The following is a 17,136-nucleotide window of genomic DNA, read 5'->3' as shown; positions in this document are numbered from 1 at the left end:
TGGAAGTATTTCAGATTGCATGTGAAAACCCCACACTGTACCCTAGAAGTGCATTAATGTACATAGTTACCGTTCATATAAATAAAAAAAAAAAAAGAAAAAGAAAAAAAAGACAAAATAAATCAAGAACTAGGGGGTGTGCTATATGTTTATAACTACACAAGGTGTTGTAAGTCCTTGAAAATAAAACAAAGTCTTGGGAGTTTATAAAAAAAAGTTTATAAAAGAACCAAAAACCCCATTGGGAGTTTATAAAAGAACCAAAAACGAAATGATAATACTTCTGAAAAACTTCCCTTTTACTACAAGCATATAAAAATTCCCTTGCCTTTTCACTGCTAACTCTGAATTTCAAATGCCTGCTTTCAATCCAACTACCATGCTGCTTCCTTCTGCCATTTAGTAATTGTTGGTAACTGTCAGTTTTGTTGGCTGGTTGATTAATTTCTCTGTATACAATATTACCATGTGTTGTGGTGGAAGACGGTCCATTATGATATATGTAGACAAAACTGGATTGAAAAGCAATGTTATAGGTACTTCCTCTGTCCACAGATGAGTTTTGCTTTATTTGCAGTTGTGAAGGAGATATTTCTATGCATTTATTATCCTGAGAATGCTGAAGGTCAGGTATGGATTTTAGTAGAAATATTTTTTTATCTCAATAGGTCAAATTTGCCTAAATCCTTACAAACATCAGCACTTTAAATAGGAACATGAATTAAGGACTTTTCTCATATTTCTTATTTTATTTTCAAGGTTTGGTTCATGACATTCATTTAGGTTTCTTCCATCTCTGGAATGACCTCTTGACACCTACAAATAAATATATCGATATCTTTGAGGCAATTCTTATGGAATATACATTAATCTCTCTATCTTTCTATAAATACCAAATGTGTATTTTCTGACATTTCCAGTTGGAAATAATTAGGTAACTTAATTCATTGCATTGTTTATAAAGAATCTATTTTTAACAAATCACAGTTTAAAAACCAGGTGGTATAATTACAGAAGAGAAGGGACATATTTATGAATCCAGGGAACAAAGTTTGACACCCTTGTGTAAACACCAGGAAAATTTGGTCTTCCACATCCATGGCCCCAGCTAACAATGCCAGTCAAAATCCATTTTCCATCACTTTTTCTTCGACAAGATAAAGGTCCACCTGAATCTCCCTACACAGAAAGAGAACATAAATATGAAGTACATCTGTCCCATGATCATCAATTTAATCATAAATGTTGTCTATTGGACTATGTTCAAAAGTCCCAGTCTGACATGTTTTTGCATGGCTAATCTCTATGCAGTTTGAGAAGTGTCGAGAAATAATGTGAAACTTCTAATGTCATTTTAGAATTATTTTTTTATAATCACAAATCTGCATTCAAGAAACTTGATTCTTTAGGCAAAAGATAAAATTAGAGAATTTTTGCAAAAGAAAACAACTCTTAAATACCCCTTAATAAAGAATAAACCTCAGTGGTGGCAGCAGTGCCATTACTTGGGCTAGTACTACTAATAGTAAGGGCTAATGTTTATTTCGTGTTAGATACGTCCTCAGTGCTGTCTAGGGTGATTTAATCCTTACAACCACCTTACAAGGCATAAATTCTCTACGAAAGTTGATGTCTATCTCTGGGCCATGTAACTTCAGTGGGTGACTCGAGATCCCCAGGGAGAAAAGGAAAGGAGACCCTGTTTTGTTAGCCTTGCTCAAGGAAGCAACAACCCTAACCACCATGGCCAGCAGTTGCTACAGACAAATCAACCTCACTGGAGAGTCCCTTCTGATATCTCAATTCCACAAAGCGAAGGCTCAAATAATTCAAAGTTTAAACATAATTTCTACAGCTTCAATCCTTTAAATTATAATGTCTGGTTTTATTTTCCTAGTTTGAGGTATAGGCAAAGTGGCAACTTACTCAGTATCAAAGATAGGAAAGCCATCCCAATTTGTCCTTGTTTCCCACTTGCACAATTTTACACCTGATTATGTAAATTCTTGCATGAAAACAGGGGTCTTTTATTTAATTGCTACCATACCAACTCTACCAACATTAAATCTAATCTAATGCATTAATCCTGATGGCCATGTGTAGCAGGGCTATGTAACCAATGAGCTGCAAGAAGCATAGGAGCTATAGCATCAGAAGGCAAGGGTTCAAATCCCAGCTCAAACCTTTCCAGTTCCTACTTGTAAGACCTTGGTTAATTTACTAACCCTCTCTGTGCCCAGTTTTTTATAAAATGAGGATAAAAGAATGATTTGAATGAATTTACCTAAAGGACTTACCACAGTGGTTGCCACAAAATGGGAGGTCAAACGATGGATAAAATGAGTTTTATGGCATTGTGGCTGAGACTGTGGAAAGATGTGACAACAGCTCTCCCATCCTCCTCATTCTCTAAACCATCTGTGTACCATTGGGCAATTCCCATTCTCTGTAGATTAGACTCTCAGGCTTAGAGAATTGTCCCCCAGAAGGTAACTGCCAACTTTACTACTGTCAGGGAACCTAGCTGGAGGCCTGCACACACGTGCAGTCTACCACCTCTTCCATTCCACTCTTCCCTCTCCCCGCCTGTGCTTAAAAGAGTAAGTAAATCAAACCCTGTGCTTTCAGAAGTTAAATGGCTGCTGCTAAGGAGATAGGTGACACCCCTGAAACATGGTGGACGTGTGTGTTTCCTTGTATTGCTGCGCTTTCTACTTTGGGGGTAGAAGAAAATGATGGCAGAATGAGAATGGAGGGTGAATGCTGACCTCATTCTCTAAAATTTAGAGAAAAATACCTCAGGGATAGAGAACTGAATTCTATAGAACCAGTTCTTTGAACACTTCTCGATCTTAGGCAACTGGATTGTAATTAGTATGAGAAACTCAGGTAAGTTAAGGGGAATACCTGCCCTAGATACTTCCCTGTGTTACTCAGATGAAACAGCAAAGCACTGATGGAAAGCGCAGGTTGTTGGGCAAGGGAAAGGTATGAGGACTTACTTTGCAGGCATCTCTCTTGCCTGATATTACACCTGCACACAGCATCCGTGAAGTGATGATCCCATAGGTGGAGACACAGAGGGTTTGATCAATGAGCTCCACCTCTGCTTGCTGCAGGACAGGGGAGCCTTTATTATCTGGAAAGGGCATCAGAGGGAGAAATGCTGATAGTGGTAATACTCAGTCAGAGCTTCTTCTGAACAATTAACTCGCATTATCCCCTTTTATTCTCATAACAATTCTTTGAGGTAAATTCTACTATGATCCCCATTTTGCTGATGAAAAAGTGGAGGCTTAGATTAAAATCTTGCCCAGGGCCAGGCACAGAGGATCACACCTGTAATCTCAGCACTCTGGGAGGCCCAGGTGGGTGGATTGCTCGAGTTCAAGAGTTTAAGACCAGCCTGAGCAAGAGTGAGACCCTGTCTCTAAAAAAATTACTCAGGCATTGTGGCCGGTGCCTGTAGTTCCAGCTCTCGGGAGGGTGAAGCAAGAGAATAAATAGCTTGAGCCCAGGAGTTTGAGGTTGCTGTGAGCTGTGACACCTATGGCACTCTACTGAGAGAGTGTGACAAAGTAAGACTCTGTCTCAAAGAAAGAAAAATCTCGCCCAATGGCACATAGTTAGCAAGTGACACTAGAATTCAAACCCAAGGAATGACTCAATCACTTCAGCCATGTCCTTCTGTCCTCTGGGAGGAGCCTGTCCCTCTCCTCACCATGTCCTTCTTGCTTTCTGTAGGGTGGTGAGTCAGCACCTACAGCAATCATTTCTACAAATATTTGCCACTCAGGAGGCTTCTTAAATGGAACCACATAACTGATACCTGGGAGGCTCCAAGAAACCATAAAAACTTACCAGTTTGGATATAGACCTTTCACTTTCTTCCCAACCCGTCTGTCTGAGATGATTCAGAAAAATAAACACACAAACACACACATTCATGATACGCCTCTGATGAGTTGGCTGGGTAGACACTTTCCTCTTGTGATTATCTGACAATTTAATTAAGGCACTGAGCACAGCAACCTATTAAGGTTATAAGTGTTCAGACAGTAAGCTGCCTTCCCTCGCTGGGACCCTGAGGCCTCAGCGGGCCCAAACTGGAGATGAGTGTTATTACCTCGACAGCTAAATGGCAGAAGCGAGCATTCGCCCACAGTGCATCCTTAGGGAATGGCAAAGAGAGGCTGCAGGTGCATGAGTTACAGACAATATATCTGCCCTAAACCCTTGGAAAGGACTGCAAAGGCATCTGAGGTGCCTGGACGAGCAAGAGAAAGTATTAGCACTAACCCTTGGGAAGAGGTTGGCAAAACTTTGGATTTGTCCCCTCACTGTATATTCAGAATCATCCATGAATCCTGGACTGTGGAAACCCTGGGCAGGACAGCTGTAGGGGTTCCCTACTATCCAGCCGATGGTGCATATTGAAAAAGATGTTCCCTCTGGGTGGAGGAGTTGCAAAAAGTCATCCCCTTTGGGTGGACCGATTCTAGGCTGGTGTAACCTTCAGGCCTGAATTTGTAGTCTAGGGAAGTAAGGGAAGCCTAGAGTTCAGCTTGCTCTCCTACCCTAAGGCCAGTTGCCCCGGTGCCAGATGTACACACATGATCTCACAGACAGTTGTCCATGAGCTGACGCAATGGGATGTGCATGTCTGTGCCCTCTCTTTCATAAAAATGAATCACCTGGGATAAAGGGGAACCAAAAATAAGGAGAAAAATTGTTCCTCTCTAAGGGCAAACCTGGCAAACCCTTCAGAGTTTGAAAGAGGCCTGTACCATCTAGTTGGTCCTGCCTGGCGCATACATCCTCCTGGGGCAGCTAGAGAGCATCGTCAAGCAGGAATAATAATACACTTGTCCTATCCAACCTTTCAGAGCTGTCAGGAGGCCTGAAGAGATGACATATACAAACCCTCTCCATGGAGCACTACATCAACACAAATTAGCATCCTCTGCTGTTAAGGACATGACTGTTCCTTCCCGCACACACACCTGCTTCATGCCTTCGCCCCCAGCCAGTGACCCAGCACTTCTCCCCACTGTGCACTTTCTGGCCAGCAGGAGGGATGCATATTGGCTGAATGAGCTGTTTCAGGGCCTCGGGCCAGGCGACACTGAGCTGCAGCAGAGCAATGTCATAGTCAAAGGTCTGACTGTTATAGTACTCGTGGACCACAATTCTTCTCACTGGGGAGACAAACTTGGCATTTCCCTGCACATGCATCCCGAGGTGGGCAGTCCATGGGGTGGGGTCTGACAGCCTGGTAGAAAAGGAATGAAGCAAAAAAATGGTACCTTGAAGAACCACATGGGTTTTGAAAGCAAGCACTCGAAAGAGAGGTGAAGGCCTGGCTTTCAATGCCTCGTCACAGCTACTGGCTCTGGGTTCAGAGATGTGGCAAGAAACACAATTCTGAGCCTCTTGTCTCCTTAGTAAAACCAGAGATGAAATAGGCTTTGGTGGGGTGGTAAGGTATAGCTATGTTCCAGAAAACTCCCTCAACAATATCCTAAGGAAATGCTTGAAAATGTTCTGGCTGTTCGTATTTCATGAACCACACCTAGGATAAGAATGTCGGTAACCAGAATTAGTTACATTCTTCCTATTCATGCTGAAAATGGTGTTTGATGGAGACAGATGAGACTAGGAAGGTGAGACTCTGGGGACCCTACTACGACTTGGTTTGAAGACCAGGACAGATTAGAAATCAAAATGTTACAAGAATAAATTTAATGAAACTCCTTAAGAACAACTAGAAGCTTTAGAGGTCACTACTCTGATTGCTCAAGTGTGACAAATTCACAGGGCACCAGTACACCCTCCCCGGTCAGAATCCTAATCTTGAACTCATGGCCTTGCTCAAGTCAGTCCTGCAGTCTCCACGTGAGGCTTCCATTTCCACCAGCATAGCAGTGGGGCTGAAGAGAAAGTGGAAGGAAGCACACGGAGTGTTGTCTCTCAGCTCCTTGGCTGATGTCTCAGTAGTGACACTGGAGACCCAAAGGAATATTAAGGTTAACATTATTTGGAGCAGCTTCACAGCGTAAAAGAATAGTGATCAAACAGATGTGAGGCTATTTTAGTAACTAACATAAATCATATAACTTCCAGAAGAAGCAAATACCAAAATCGTATAATTTCGTTGAAATACTCCATTGAGAAAATTCAGGAGAAATGAATAACATCTTCTACCTATGATCTAGTCCCAAATAGGCTTAAATTTCAAGTGAGTTTATTTTCTAAGCTTTCTTTGCACTCTTAGCTGGAAAAGCATCCGTCCCATAATAATTCCATGGGTAAAGACAGAAGAGCCTTTCCATAGCCGGTCCTAAAGGACCCTACCAGGATTTGTTTCCTAATTTAAAAAGGGTTCCCCATACTCCAGTTGTTTTCCAAAGCCTGTTCTTCTCTGTATTCTCTGCACATTCTCATAGGTTTGCTCCCTCTGACGTGAAAGCTCTGTCTTATTTTCTCTTAAAAGCCTATTTATTCTTACAATTTCCCTTGGTGTTTTTTCCCCTTATATAAATAATACCTATAAAAACGTTTTGCACACAATTGGTACCCCCCAATTGAATTGATTGAACATCTCCCAACAGGGAGCTTCTTCCCACAATTGGAGGGCAGAGGTATGGTCTGTGGTCAGAGAGTGAGGATTGGGATGTCCTACCTGTTTCCATGGAAACAGTGGGCTGCAGAAAGAAGCCACTCCCTGGAGATGACGGAGGCTCCGCAGTAGGCAGATCCAACAAAGTGGAGGCTGACTTGCCACGGCCAAGCCCCCTCCAGGGTGTCTGTGCCCCCTACGATGCGGTGAAGGCTAGAGGAACTCCTGCTGCAGCCTTTAGTAGGGGAAGGCACACATGATTTGAGGGGAGACATGGAAGACAAACTGGAAATTATGAATGGATTAATAAACTGTGGTATATTCTACCATGGAATACTGTACAGCCATAAAAAGATAGAGACTTTGCATCTTCTGTATTTACCTGGATGGAGTTGAAACACATTCTTCTTAGTACAGTATCACAAGAATGGAAATGCAAGTATCCAGTGTACTCAATACTAATATGAAACCAATAGAAAAACAACCACACACCCATAAGGGAGAAAAACGCAAGTAAGTTCAACTGGGGGCAGGAGGGAGAGAAACTGGTGAGCTGGGACCTGATGAGCACAGTGTGAGTGTGTACAGCACATATGGATGAAGCCCCCTGGATGAAGGGCTTGAACTTGAACTTTACCTTAGAAACACTAACAATATAACCTAATCATTTGTACCCTCATATTAATCTGAGCTTTTTTAAAAAATTAAATTACATGGGCGGCGCCTGTATCTCAAAAGGGGAGGCCGCTGGCCCCATATGATGGAGGTGGCGGGTTCAAACCCAGACCCAGCCAAAAACTGCAAAAAAAAAAAAAAAAATTAAATTACAAAATAAAATAAGAAAAACTGGAAATTAAGTCAGGTTTTGTGCTGGCTGGGAACAGACTCATCATGTAAGCAGTTTGAAATTTTCCACTTATCTAAAAGAGAGAGAATATGTGTGCCCGTCTGAAACCAGGCCCTATAAACCATCTTCTCCTTCCTGAAGAGCCCCAAGGCAGAGCCCCTTCATACAATAATCATGTGAGAGGAGGATGAGACTTGTAGTAACAGCTGGAATAATATAAGCAGCAGCCTGTGGAGTGAGTTGTTAGGTAGAGAGGAAACTCTATGTTCCATATATAACAGAATTGAGACTCTGTTTGAAGTTACACTGATGTAAAAGAAAGAATTTGGGAGAGATTTTGTAAGTCCAAGACAAATAAAAACCTACTAAGAAAAACCAGTTATCAGAACAATTATTTTGAGTGTAAATAGCATTGGGAAAGAGGTCTGATTAACATGTTGCCACATGGCCAATTAGAGGCCACGTGACCAGTAAGAATATTTGGCATATTAGTTATTGGTACTGTGACTTAGCTAAAGAAAGAACTGGCACTAGATACTGTTCGTAACATAAGGCATTGTTAACAAAGTCATCCACTGTGTTCCAGCATCTATTTCTTTTCTCATGAGCTTTTTATTTAAGAGCTCCCTTGACCAGGGAGCTCTTTGATTTATTAGCAAATGAATGTTCTCATTATAAAAATCTTGCGCATTGATGCTATTATCAAGAAGACAGAATCCACTCTGGAGTTTTTATGCCTGAGAAACAATTTCAGGCTCATGCAACAGTATTTTACTATTCTCCCTTGGGCCTGGGGCAACCTCTGCCAGGGGAATTACACTAAGAAAGGAAGGAAAATGGAAAAACAGATACACTGAAGAGGGAATACAGAAATCAGAAGGAATGAATTTCTACTCACTGCAGCCTTCTTCATCACTTCTGTCCGGGCAATCCACTGTCCCATCACATTTTGCATTTTGTTTCCTAAAGCAGACATCATTGCCACACTTAAAAGTTCTGTTGCTGCATGGAATACCTAACATGAACAAAAGAAGAAACAGCTTTTCCTAGCCAGAGACAGAACTGGGTGAACGACAGAGAACCCTGCAAAGGATGGTTTAACCACAGGAGGGGCTTTGATGCTCTAGGGAAAATGGCAGGGAGAAATGAAGCACCAGGGTGAACTGTTCCCTCGCTCAAGCAGAACCATTTGATGGGAGGCAGGCACACGTGTTGAGAATGAATCTAAGCATCTGAGCTGCAAAGGAGCCGGCCACGTCAGTGGCTTCAGGCTGTGGCATTTTTCCTATTACCTTATCTTATTCTCCAGAAAGTTTGTGAGCAAAAATCACTGTGGAACTCAGTCTTTTATTTGTGAATGATAGCACATTTGTTCACAACCAGTGGGAGATCTGTGTTTCTGTGGGGGTGAGGAAAGAACATGTCCCATCACAATATCTGGCAAATTTCTTTATATCAGGTCCTCAGTATCCTACAATCTTGAGCAGCCTTAAAAGCAAGTAAGCAATGAAAATCTTACAATGTCAGTATACACATTTGAACACACACACATGCACACACATACTTCATCCCATTTACAATGACCAACTTTACCAATTTGTCTGGGACTAAAGGGGCTCCCAAGACAAGGGACTTTATGTATTAAAACTATGAAAGTTCCAGGAAGGGGGGAGGAGGCAAGTTGCCCCAAGCCAGCAGAGGTGTTTTCATTCTGATGTAAAAGAGTTTTATAGGAAGAAGGGCAGAGGGCATAGGAGCCTTCCTACTTTGAGTGCAGTTCTGCTCATCCTGGCCATTCTCGCAGTCCCTGAAGCCATCGCAGACCAGAGGGCCATGCTGTCTGAAGGAGCTAGCATTGCAGGCAGGCTTTGGGCTCACTGGAATGAGAAAAGAAAGCTCAGGAGCCTGAGAAAACAGCTGGGTTCTCTGATGACCAGAAGAGCCTGTTAAAGGTACAAATCATCCAGTTGACTTAAATAAAATAAAAGGCATATTCCTCAAAACTGGCAGTTCCACAAGGAAAAGCAGATGTTTAAACTTTGGGGTAGTTCCTACCACTCAAGTTTGTCAGGTATGATTTTTGCTTCTGTGTAAATGTGTTAAATTCTAGTGGCTTATTTAATTACAATCAAATGTATCGTAAGTAATTCATTTTAAAGAAAATAAAAATAATAAGCTGTTATCTAAACTGAACTTGTCAACCTTCCAAACAAAGTGGTAGTACCCTGAAACTGAGGATTTTTTCCTATTCATATATGTACCTCAAGCCCCTGACCAAAATAGCAGTGCCTTACTAAACGTTTATTGTATGAATTAATGAATGTGACATCTCAGAGGACAACAGGCTTGGGGTCTGTGTGTAAAGAAAACTCTCTTTAAAACTGTTTTATCTTGAGATATCCATTCCCTAAATTAGGACATACCAGTGTATACCTATCATATTATTCTCTGGACTATTTTCATGAATTGCCTTTAGATCAATGATAAGCATGATATATTAGTAACCACATTTAGAAAGTATGATTCCTTAGACATTTTGGACATTTCTGGGTTTGTGAAAAGTTATTAGTTTTGTTATCTACTCCTTTTTTTTTGCGGTTTTTTTTTTTTTTTTGGCGGGAGCTGAGTTTGAACCCGCCCACCTCTTGTATATGGGGCTGGCACCCAACTCCTTGAGCCACAGGCACCACCTTTGTTAACTACTTCTGTTTTGACTGTGGTATCTCTTGTGAGGAGCAGAAGGTAGGAAAATTGGTGCCCTGAAATAGTTCATTAAACCTCTGAACATGCTTAAGTGACTCCCAAAGAACAGTTCCCAAAAAATGGCATGAGAAACGATTATCAAAACAGTTCTTGGCTCGGCGCCTGTGGCTCAAGTGGCTAAGGTGCCAGCCATATACACCCAAGGTGGTGGATTCGAATCCAGCCCGGACCCACCAAACAACAATGACGGGTGCAACCAAAAAACAGCCGGGCATTGTGGCGGGCACCTGTGGTCCCAGCTACTTGGGAGACTGAGGCAGGAGACTCGCTTGAGCCCAGGAGTTGCAGGTTGCTGTGAGCTGTGAAGCCACAGCACTCTACCCAGGGGGATAACTTGAGGCTCTGTCTCAAAAAAAAAAAAAAAAAAAAAAAACAGTTCTTATTCTAAAATAACACTAATTATTTTTGTTTGGAGCATCGTAGCAGAGAATAATAATGTAAAAAAACAAAACTTCAGTCACTATATAATGGTATTTATTTTCTTAATAAATAGAAGATCCCATAGATGTAAATGGTCAATGAACCATAAGTACAAGGGGACTTTTTGTTTTGTATAGTCAATAAAAAAAAGAAGGTACAGGGTCACAGGTCATTTTTCATGAGTACTTTTTTTTTTTTTTGCAATTAGTATGCTTAACTGTTATTGTATGTTTATTGTAATATTTATTCGAGGATATGGAAAAGATTAAAAAGTATCACCATCATACTAGTGCTTGAATTAAATAAATACTTTGGACCTTTAGGAGAAAATATTGCCAGCAGTGTCACATCGTCCAGTGATTTGTCCTTCCCATATGGCTCCTGAAAACTGGATATAAATTCGGGAAGGTGGCTCAAATAGTTATGAAAAACCAAGACAGAGATTTTCTACTCAAAGTCATTACTGATGTGATGCCAATGCAAACCGTACAGGGTTTTTGTTTGTTTGTTTTTTTGCAGTTTTGGCGGGGGCCAGGTTTGAACCTGCCACCCCCAGTATATGGGGCCGGTGCCCTACTCCTTGAGCCACAGGTGCCGCCCTGCACAGGTTTTTTTAAAGCAACAAAACTTTCTCTTTTATGTATTTACAGACAACAGTGGCGTTCCATAAGTGAGCATGCTAAAAGAGTTTATTTCTGAACTTTTCTTTAGATGGAGGATAAGTGCTTTCAAAGACAATTGTTGTGTTGAAGATTGTGGTAGACAAAGTTATTGGCCACTGGTCTGCACTCCCTGTGGCAGAATATGTACCCCACCCTTGCCAAGGCCGTAAGGTGAGCAAAGTAATTGTCCCTGTACATTGATTTTGCTGTGTAGCTTGCTTTGACCCATGGAATGTGACACAGCTGGTGTGTCAGTTCCAAACACAGGCCGTACATAAGAGGAGTCACATGGTTGCGCTCGCCTCTCCTTGGGGCGAGCCTAGTGCACTGGCTCAGTGAGGAGAGGAGCCATGAAGGGGAGACCTAATCCCAACCTGGGATGACCCAGCCAAACACAACCCAATACTTGAAGCAGAGCCACCCATATTAGCCCAGCCTACCTCAGTCATATCCCAGACAACCCACGGATGCATGATCCAGGGTAAATGACTGTTGGACAGTGGATTACGAGGTGATAGATGACAACTACCAAACCCAAGGAAACACATCAGCAGCGGCAATGGCCCTGAGAAGTTACTTATTCATCAGAACGTCATATAAAAAGCTCAGATACCCACCACAGAAAAGTTCATCACTCTCATCAAAGCAGTCATTTACGCCATCACAGCGCTGGGCCTGAGGGACACACAAACCGGAGGAGCATCTGAAAGATCCAACAGGGCAGGCTACAGGCAATACAAAATAGAAAACCTTGGGTGGGCCCCTGAAAATGGCCAGACCACGCTAGCAAAGAAATACAAAGTATCAAGTGGAAGGGAGTGGAAAGGGTAGCAGTAGGGATACAGGGGTTCTCAACTTGTGGGTCATGACCCACAGGACTTATATTAAAGGGCCGTGGCATTAGGAAGGTTGAGAACCACTGAATAACATCAAATCATGGTTGTTGGAATTCAAAGACAAAATGCAGAAATAAGAAGAAGTAATCCTCCAGAAGCTCCAAGTGAACCTGCATCCAGGTCATGTGCACAAGAAAATGTCCTCTAACTTCATAGCCTTGACTCAGCGAGATGGCTTTATCATATACCTCAGGAATGTGAAAGTGGCAAGGTACTGAACAGAGTCCAGCATTCCTAATGTAGAGTCTTTAGACTCTCCCTGGAATTATAAATGGACTTCTGGCATCTGAGTGCTCTGTGATCACATGCGTTATTCTGTATATCTTTAATTGCTTTTGCAAGTGGTTTCTGTCCCAAAACAGATTGGTAACCACTGATCTTATCACCTTGGACCTAGAGAGATTAGTGACTGGCCTAACAATCTCAGACTCTCGGCTAATACCTCCCTGCCCATCATTCTTTCCACTTTAGCCAAGGTGCTCGACAGTGATCCACTCTCCTCCTGATCTTGAATCACTAATTCTGAGATTATTGCTAAATAGTAGAGAAATCCTTTCTCTCTTTGTGCAAAAACAGTGCAGGAGAATGCAGAGTCAGGCCAAACTCTCATACAGTAGAGTGGATGAGCCTCTGGAAAATAGTCAGGGTTTAGAAGAAAGTTAAAAATAAGATGGCTTACTTACTTACCTGTGTCTCTGCTGGAAACGAATATTTTGAAATTCAGGGGTAATATTCTGAATCCAGAAGAAGATGTTTGGGGGACTGGCAAAGAAGGACATGATCTGAAAGGAGCTCAAGTCATGTCTTCATGAACTCCTCAGTGCATAACCTTTACTTGGGCCATGTTAAAGTGGGTCGAGGATTTCCTAAGCAGGTTACTATCTACACTGCCCAGCTCTAACGACTTCCCTCAAACATTAGCATTTCTGTTAGTCACTTCCTGACCATTCTTCCAGCATTTTTCCCTGTGAGCTTCAAGTTCAACATTCTGAGGGCTGATATTTGAACTCGCTCCACCAACAAACTCACTCTATCCAACACAGGCCACAGTGAGTCATAACTGTTGACCTCAGATCCACTGTATGTGAGCATCTTACTCACAGAGAATCATGGCAAGATCACAGCACACCAAAAAATGGCGCTCATCTTATATTTTAGGAATGACATGAGAAATTATTTTTCAAATGAGAAATTATTTTTCAACTATAAATAAGTCATAGAAAAAAGTTATTATTTCTCCTATAACTTAAAATAGAGAAAGAATATGTAATTTTATACAATATTTGTTATCTTTATTGTATATGCATGTACTATGTATATATATTATAAAATACACATATATATAAAGAAATAGCACAAATAAAGCAGGTTCACTTGTTAAATTTTCAAAGTTTAGAGAAAGCATTAGCCTCCATTTAACTATTTATTAAGGTTTTTCTAAGACTTACGTTGACTGATGTTGTAACTGCCATATTCTACCAAAAGCGGCTTGTCCGAAAGCCTTGAACTGCACTGGAGCTGAACGTGAACCAGAGGGCTGGGCACTCGGAAAATGGTCTGGTGATCCATGTAGGAACCACAGTACCTGAGAAGACAAGAGTGTGAGAGGACCCACAGTTTGACGTTATGTCAACTGCATTCCTATGGACAGTGAGTTCACTAAGACTTTGTTCATTTGGGTTTTGTAGGCAGAGATGCTCACGGTAGAGTTAATGGTATTCTATACGTGACTGTGATCAAGCAACTTTCGCCCCCTCGATTTTCTACTCTGCTAGATAGAACAATAATAGTACTATCCGCCTGTTACTTGTCTCACCATCACTTATGAGCAGAAGAAACATGTATCAGATTCTCCCAATCCTCTCTCCTTTTCCAGTGTAAAAACTGTGTAACCCAGCCTGAACAACATGGCAAGACCCTGTTTCTATAAAATAGTAAAAAATTATCAGAGCATGGTGGTGCGTGCCTATAGTCCCAGGTACTTGGGAGGCTGAGGCAGGAAAGATTACTTGAGCTCTGGAATTTGAGATTACAGTGAGCTAGGATCACACCACTGTATCCACCCTGGGCAACATAGTGTCATCCCCTCTCAAAAAAAACCCAGAAAAACCTGTTTGACAACAAGAACTGCCTGCTTTTGCCTGCTTTTGTTCACAAGCCTCTTTATGGACTCAAATCTATATCCCTGAGCTTAGGTTGAAAATATGTAAGGAATTCCAGCAACACTTAAAGCAAAAGACATTTTTCCAAATTACATGGAAATTCGATGTGTACTTCAGGATTTGTCCCCGGAAAGGTCCAAAGAATTAATGTCTATCTACAATATTTTCCTATTTCAATTTTTTTCTTACCTCTCATTACTTAGTGTGCTCCAGGTCCCTAGTGTCCTTTTGAAAAAATATCATTCCTGTTACTTCTGTTAATAATTATTACTATAAGGCCAGGTACAGTGGCTCACACCTGTAATCCTAGAACTTTGGGAGGCCAAGGCAGTCAGATTGCCTGAGCCCATGAGTTCGAGACCAGCCTGAACAAGAGAGAGACCCCGTCTCTAAAAATAGCTGGGTATTGTAGCGGGCTCCTGTAGTCTCATCTACTTGGGAGACTGAGGCAAGAGAATCACTTAGTAGAGGTTGCTGTGAGCTATAACATCACTCTACAGAGGGCAACAAAGTGAGACTCTGTCTCAAAAAAAAAAAAAGAAATTATTACTACATTAGCACCATGTGGAGCACAGAATATTATTATATTACAGGCCTGTGATAAATTAGGCCACTGCCCTGTGTAGGCAAGGCTCTTCCCATGGTGAAATATGCAGGGTTTGTTTTTCTAATTTTTTCTCAAAGATAGGGTCTCACCATGTTGCCCAGGCTTGTCTCAAACTCTGAGACACTCTCCCCTCGGCCTTCCAAAGCACTAGGACTGTAGGTGTGAGCCCCTGCGGTCAGCCCAAACCTACAAGGTCTTGATGGGAGGTAGAGAGCAGACACACGCTTGGGGTTGACATTCGCCCCTGGAACCTGTTAATGCCAATCACTCCAGGCTCCCGAAGCACTTGGGAACCGTCATGTTCCATGGATCAGGTGGGGGCATCTGGGAACAAGGATTATCTATGATTTTAAGGCTTGGAGAAGAAAAATATTTCCCGAAGAATCTTTCACAATTGGCTGAAATTCAGGAACTAAGGAGCTAAAAGCCAAGGAAGAGATAGCAGCTGCAAGTGGCTGGCTGGCCAAGCAGGAGCAGGGTGTGAGAGGCTGCTGAAAATTCCAAGCTGAATTTTTGGAGCCAGAGTTTACTCTAGGTGGTTAACTTTAGCTAAGAATGGGGCTCTAAAAACATGATAATTACGTTATGTCATGATATATTATGATTTTCTTCATTGTCGCCATTAACATTTTGTGGAGTTCTCCTGCATTGTAAGAGAGAATCAAGAGAAAAGAGATCTTTGCTTTCATGCTTCAGCTGGAGTTTAGATGGGGAGAGAATGCAACAAGGCATGATTGGCTTATAGAGGGAACATTTAAAAAATGAGGGATTGGAGATATAGCAGGAGCCAACGCAGACAAAAAGACTCCCAGGCACCAGTTGGAAGAGGAAGTGGATTTATGCGCTGGCCGGGAGATTTGGCAGACTAGTATCCCCAAAACCAAGCCCATCGACTCAATTTCTGGCCTTCTTTTTATAGATTTTTAGGGGCTGGATGCACATGAAAATCTCGTGCTTCAGGGAAGGTCAGGCTGGCACATGCCTTTGGTGCATGGCTACCCAGCCTCAAAGACAACAGAAGGTCAAGGAAGTTACAAGGTTACTCCATGGGTTCAACATGCATCCTCTGAAGGGCAGATAAATACCAGGACCATCTGCTGCAGTGGGGTTTGTAATTAGTAGCTTCGTACTTATCACAGAGACTGCCTTGGCTAATGCCTGCACAGAGTGACTGGGGCAGAGTCTAGTTCTGCTTCACTCCCTTGCCTCATGGACACTCAGTGACAGTCCATTTATATGTACAGACATACCACAAGTAAGGAAACTGAGATATAAAGAAGAGAAGTAACTTTAAAGTTAAAAAAGCCAGTAAGTAGAACCAGCCTCTGGATACCTGTTGGCCTGATACTAAACTCCAGCGTACCAAAAGCCTTCCCCTCAGGAGCTTAGTGCTACAAAAGCTTTGTAGGAAGGCCATCTATTTCTTCCACGGTCACATACTAACTACTTTCCAGCTGCCCTGAGCATGGGCACCCCTTCCCCAGGCTCTCAGAACTACTAACGAGGAGACCATTAGTCTCCCTGCAGTCAGCAGTACTTTTTCCTCCCTCCCTATTACAGTCCCAATTCCCTTAGGGTAACCTCTCAATTAGCTCAATTAGAGTCTTTCCTTTGTAGATGAAACAGCTTGATAATGGGAAGGATTGGCATTTTAAATCCTGAGGGTGCAACCAGAATCTGATAGGATTTCAGCCAGACCACAAGACTACTTGAGGAAACTGGCCCTTTAGGGAAAATATTTGGATCAGGGAGCTTTCCTGGTCTGAACTGGGAGAAGACCCTACTTTTACTTCTGCAGTAGCAAACACAGCCTGGGTAGTGAAGGTATGATGTGGGATTAAAACAATACCTTGTTTCCAAAGCACACTTGTCACAGACTAACATTTTCAGGAAAGATTTATAAAGGTAGGTTGTTTGGATCTTTGTTTTCATTAAATACCAAAATCCAATATTATTTAAACCTTAGAGCACATTCTATGATATTGATTTATTCAATGTCATTTTGACAATAACTTTATTATTCATATTAATAATAGCTAATTTTAGGGGTGTATAACTACATTATTTCATGGAGTGCTTACCAAATAAACAAACCCCTTATTAAGTAGGAAACATTACCTCATTTCATAGACTGAACATCAAAGAAGTAAAATAATTTAT

The 17,136-nt window shown here is 41.8% G+C and overlaps 1 protein-coding gene across 1 annotated transcript in view; it reads right to left on the bottom strand.

Annotated features, from left to right (window-relative positions):
* Positions 1-941: 941 nt before the first annotated feature.
* The window catches only part of TMPRSS7 (transmembrane protease, serine 7), a 32,729-nt gene continuing 16,534 nt past the window's right edge, over positions 942-17,136 (bottom strand). The window contains exons 9-16 of the mRNA XM_003797692.1: positions 13,656-13,792; positions 11,929-12,036; positions 9,233-9,343; positions 8,365-8,481; positions 6,683-6,854; positions 5,004-5,272; positions 3,003-3,139; positions 942-1,179 (exon numbers count right to left, since the gene is read on the bottom strand). Coding sequence (XP_003797740.1) covers positions 1,009-1,179; positions 3,003-3,139; positions 5,004-5,272; positions 6,683-6,854; positions 8,365-8,481; positions 9,233-9,343; positions 11,929-12,036; positions 13,656-13,792 — 1,222 coding nt within the window. The 3' untranslated portion in view covers positions 942-1,008. The remainder of the gene's footprint in view (positions 1,180-3,002; positions 3,140-5,003; positions 5,273-6,682; positions 6,855-8,364; positions 8,482-9,232; positions 9,344-11,928; positions 12,037-13,655; positions 13,793-17,136) is intronic.

The sequence above is a fragment of the Otolemur garnettii genome, unplaced genomic scaffold, assembly GCF_000181295.1.
Source record: "Otolemur garnettii isolate 467f Iridium unplaced genomic scaffold, OtoGar3 scaffold00122, whole genome shotgun sequence".
In the NCBI taxonomy this organism is placed as follows: Eukaryota; Metazoa; Chordata; class Mammalia; order Primates; family Galagidae; genus Otolemur; species Otolemur garnettii.
This window is presented reverse-complemented; position numbering and strand designations above follow the sequence as displayed.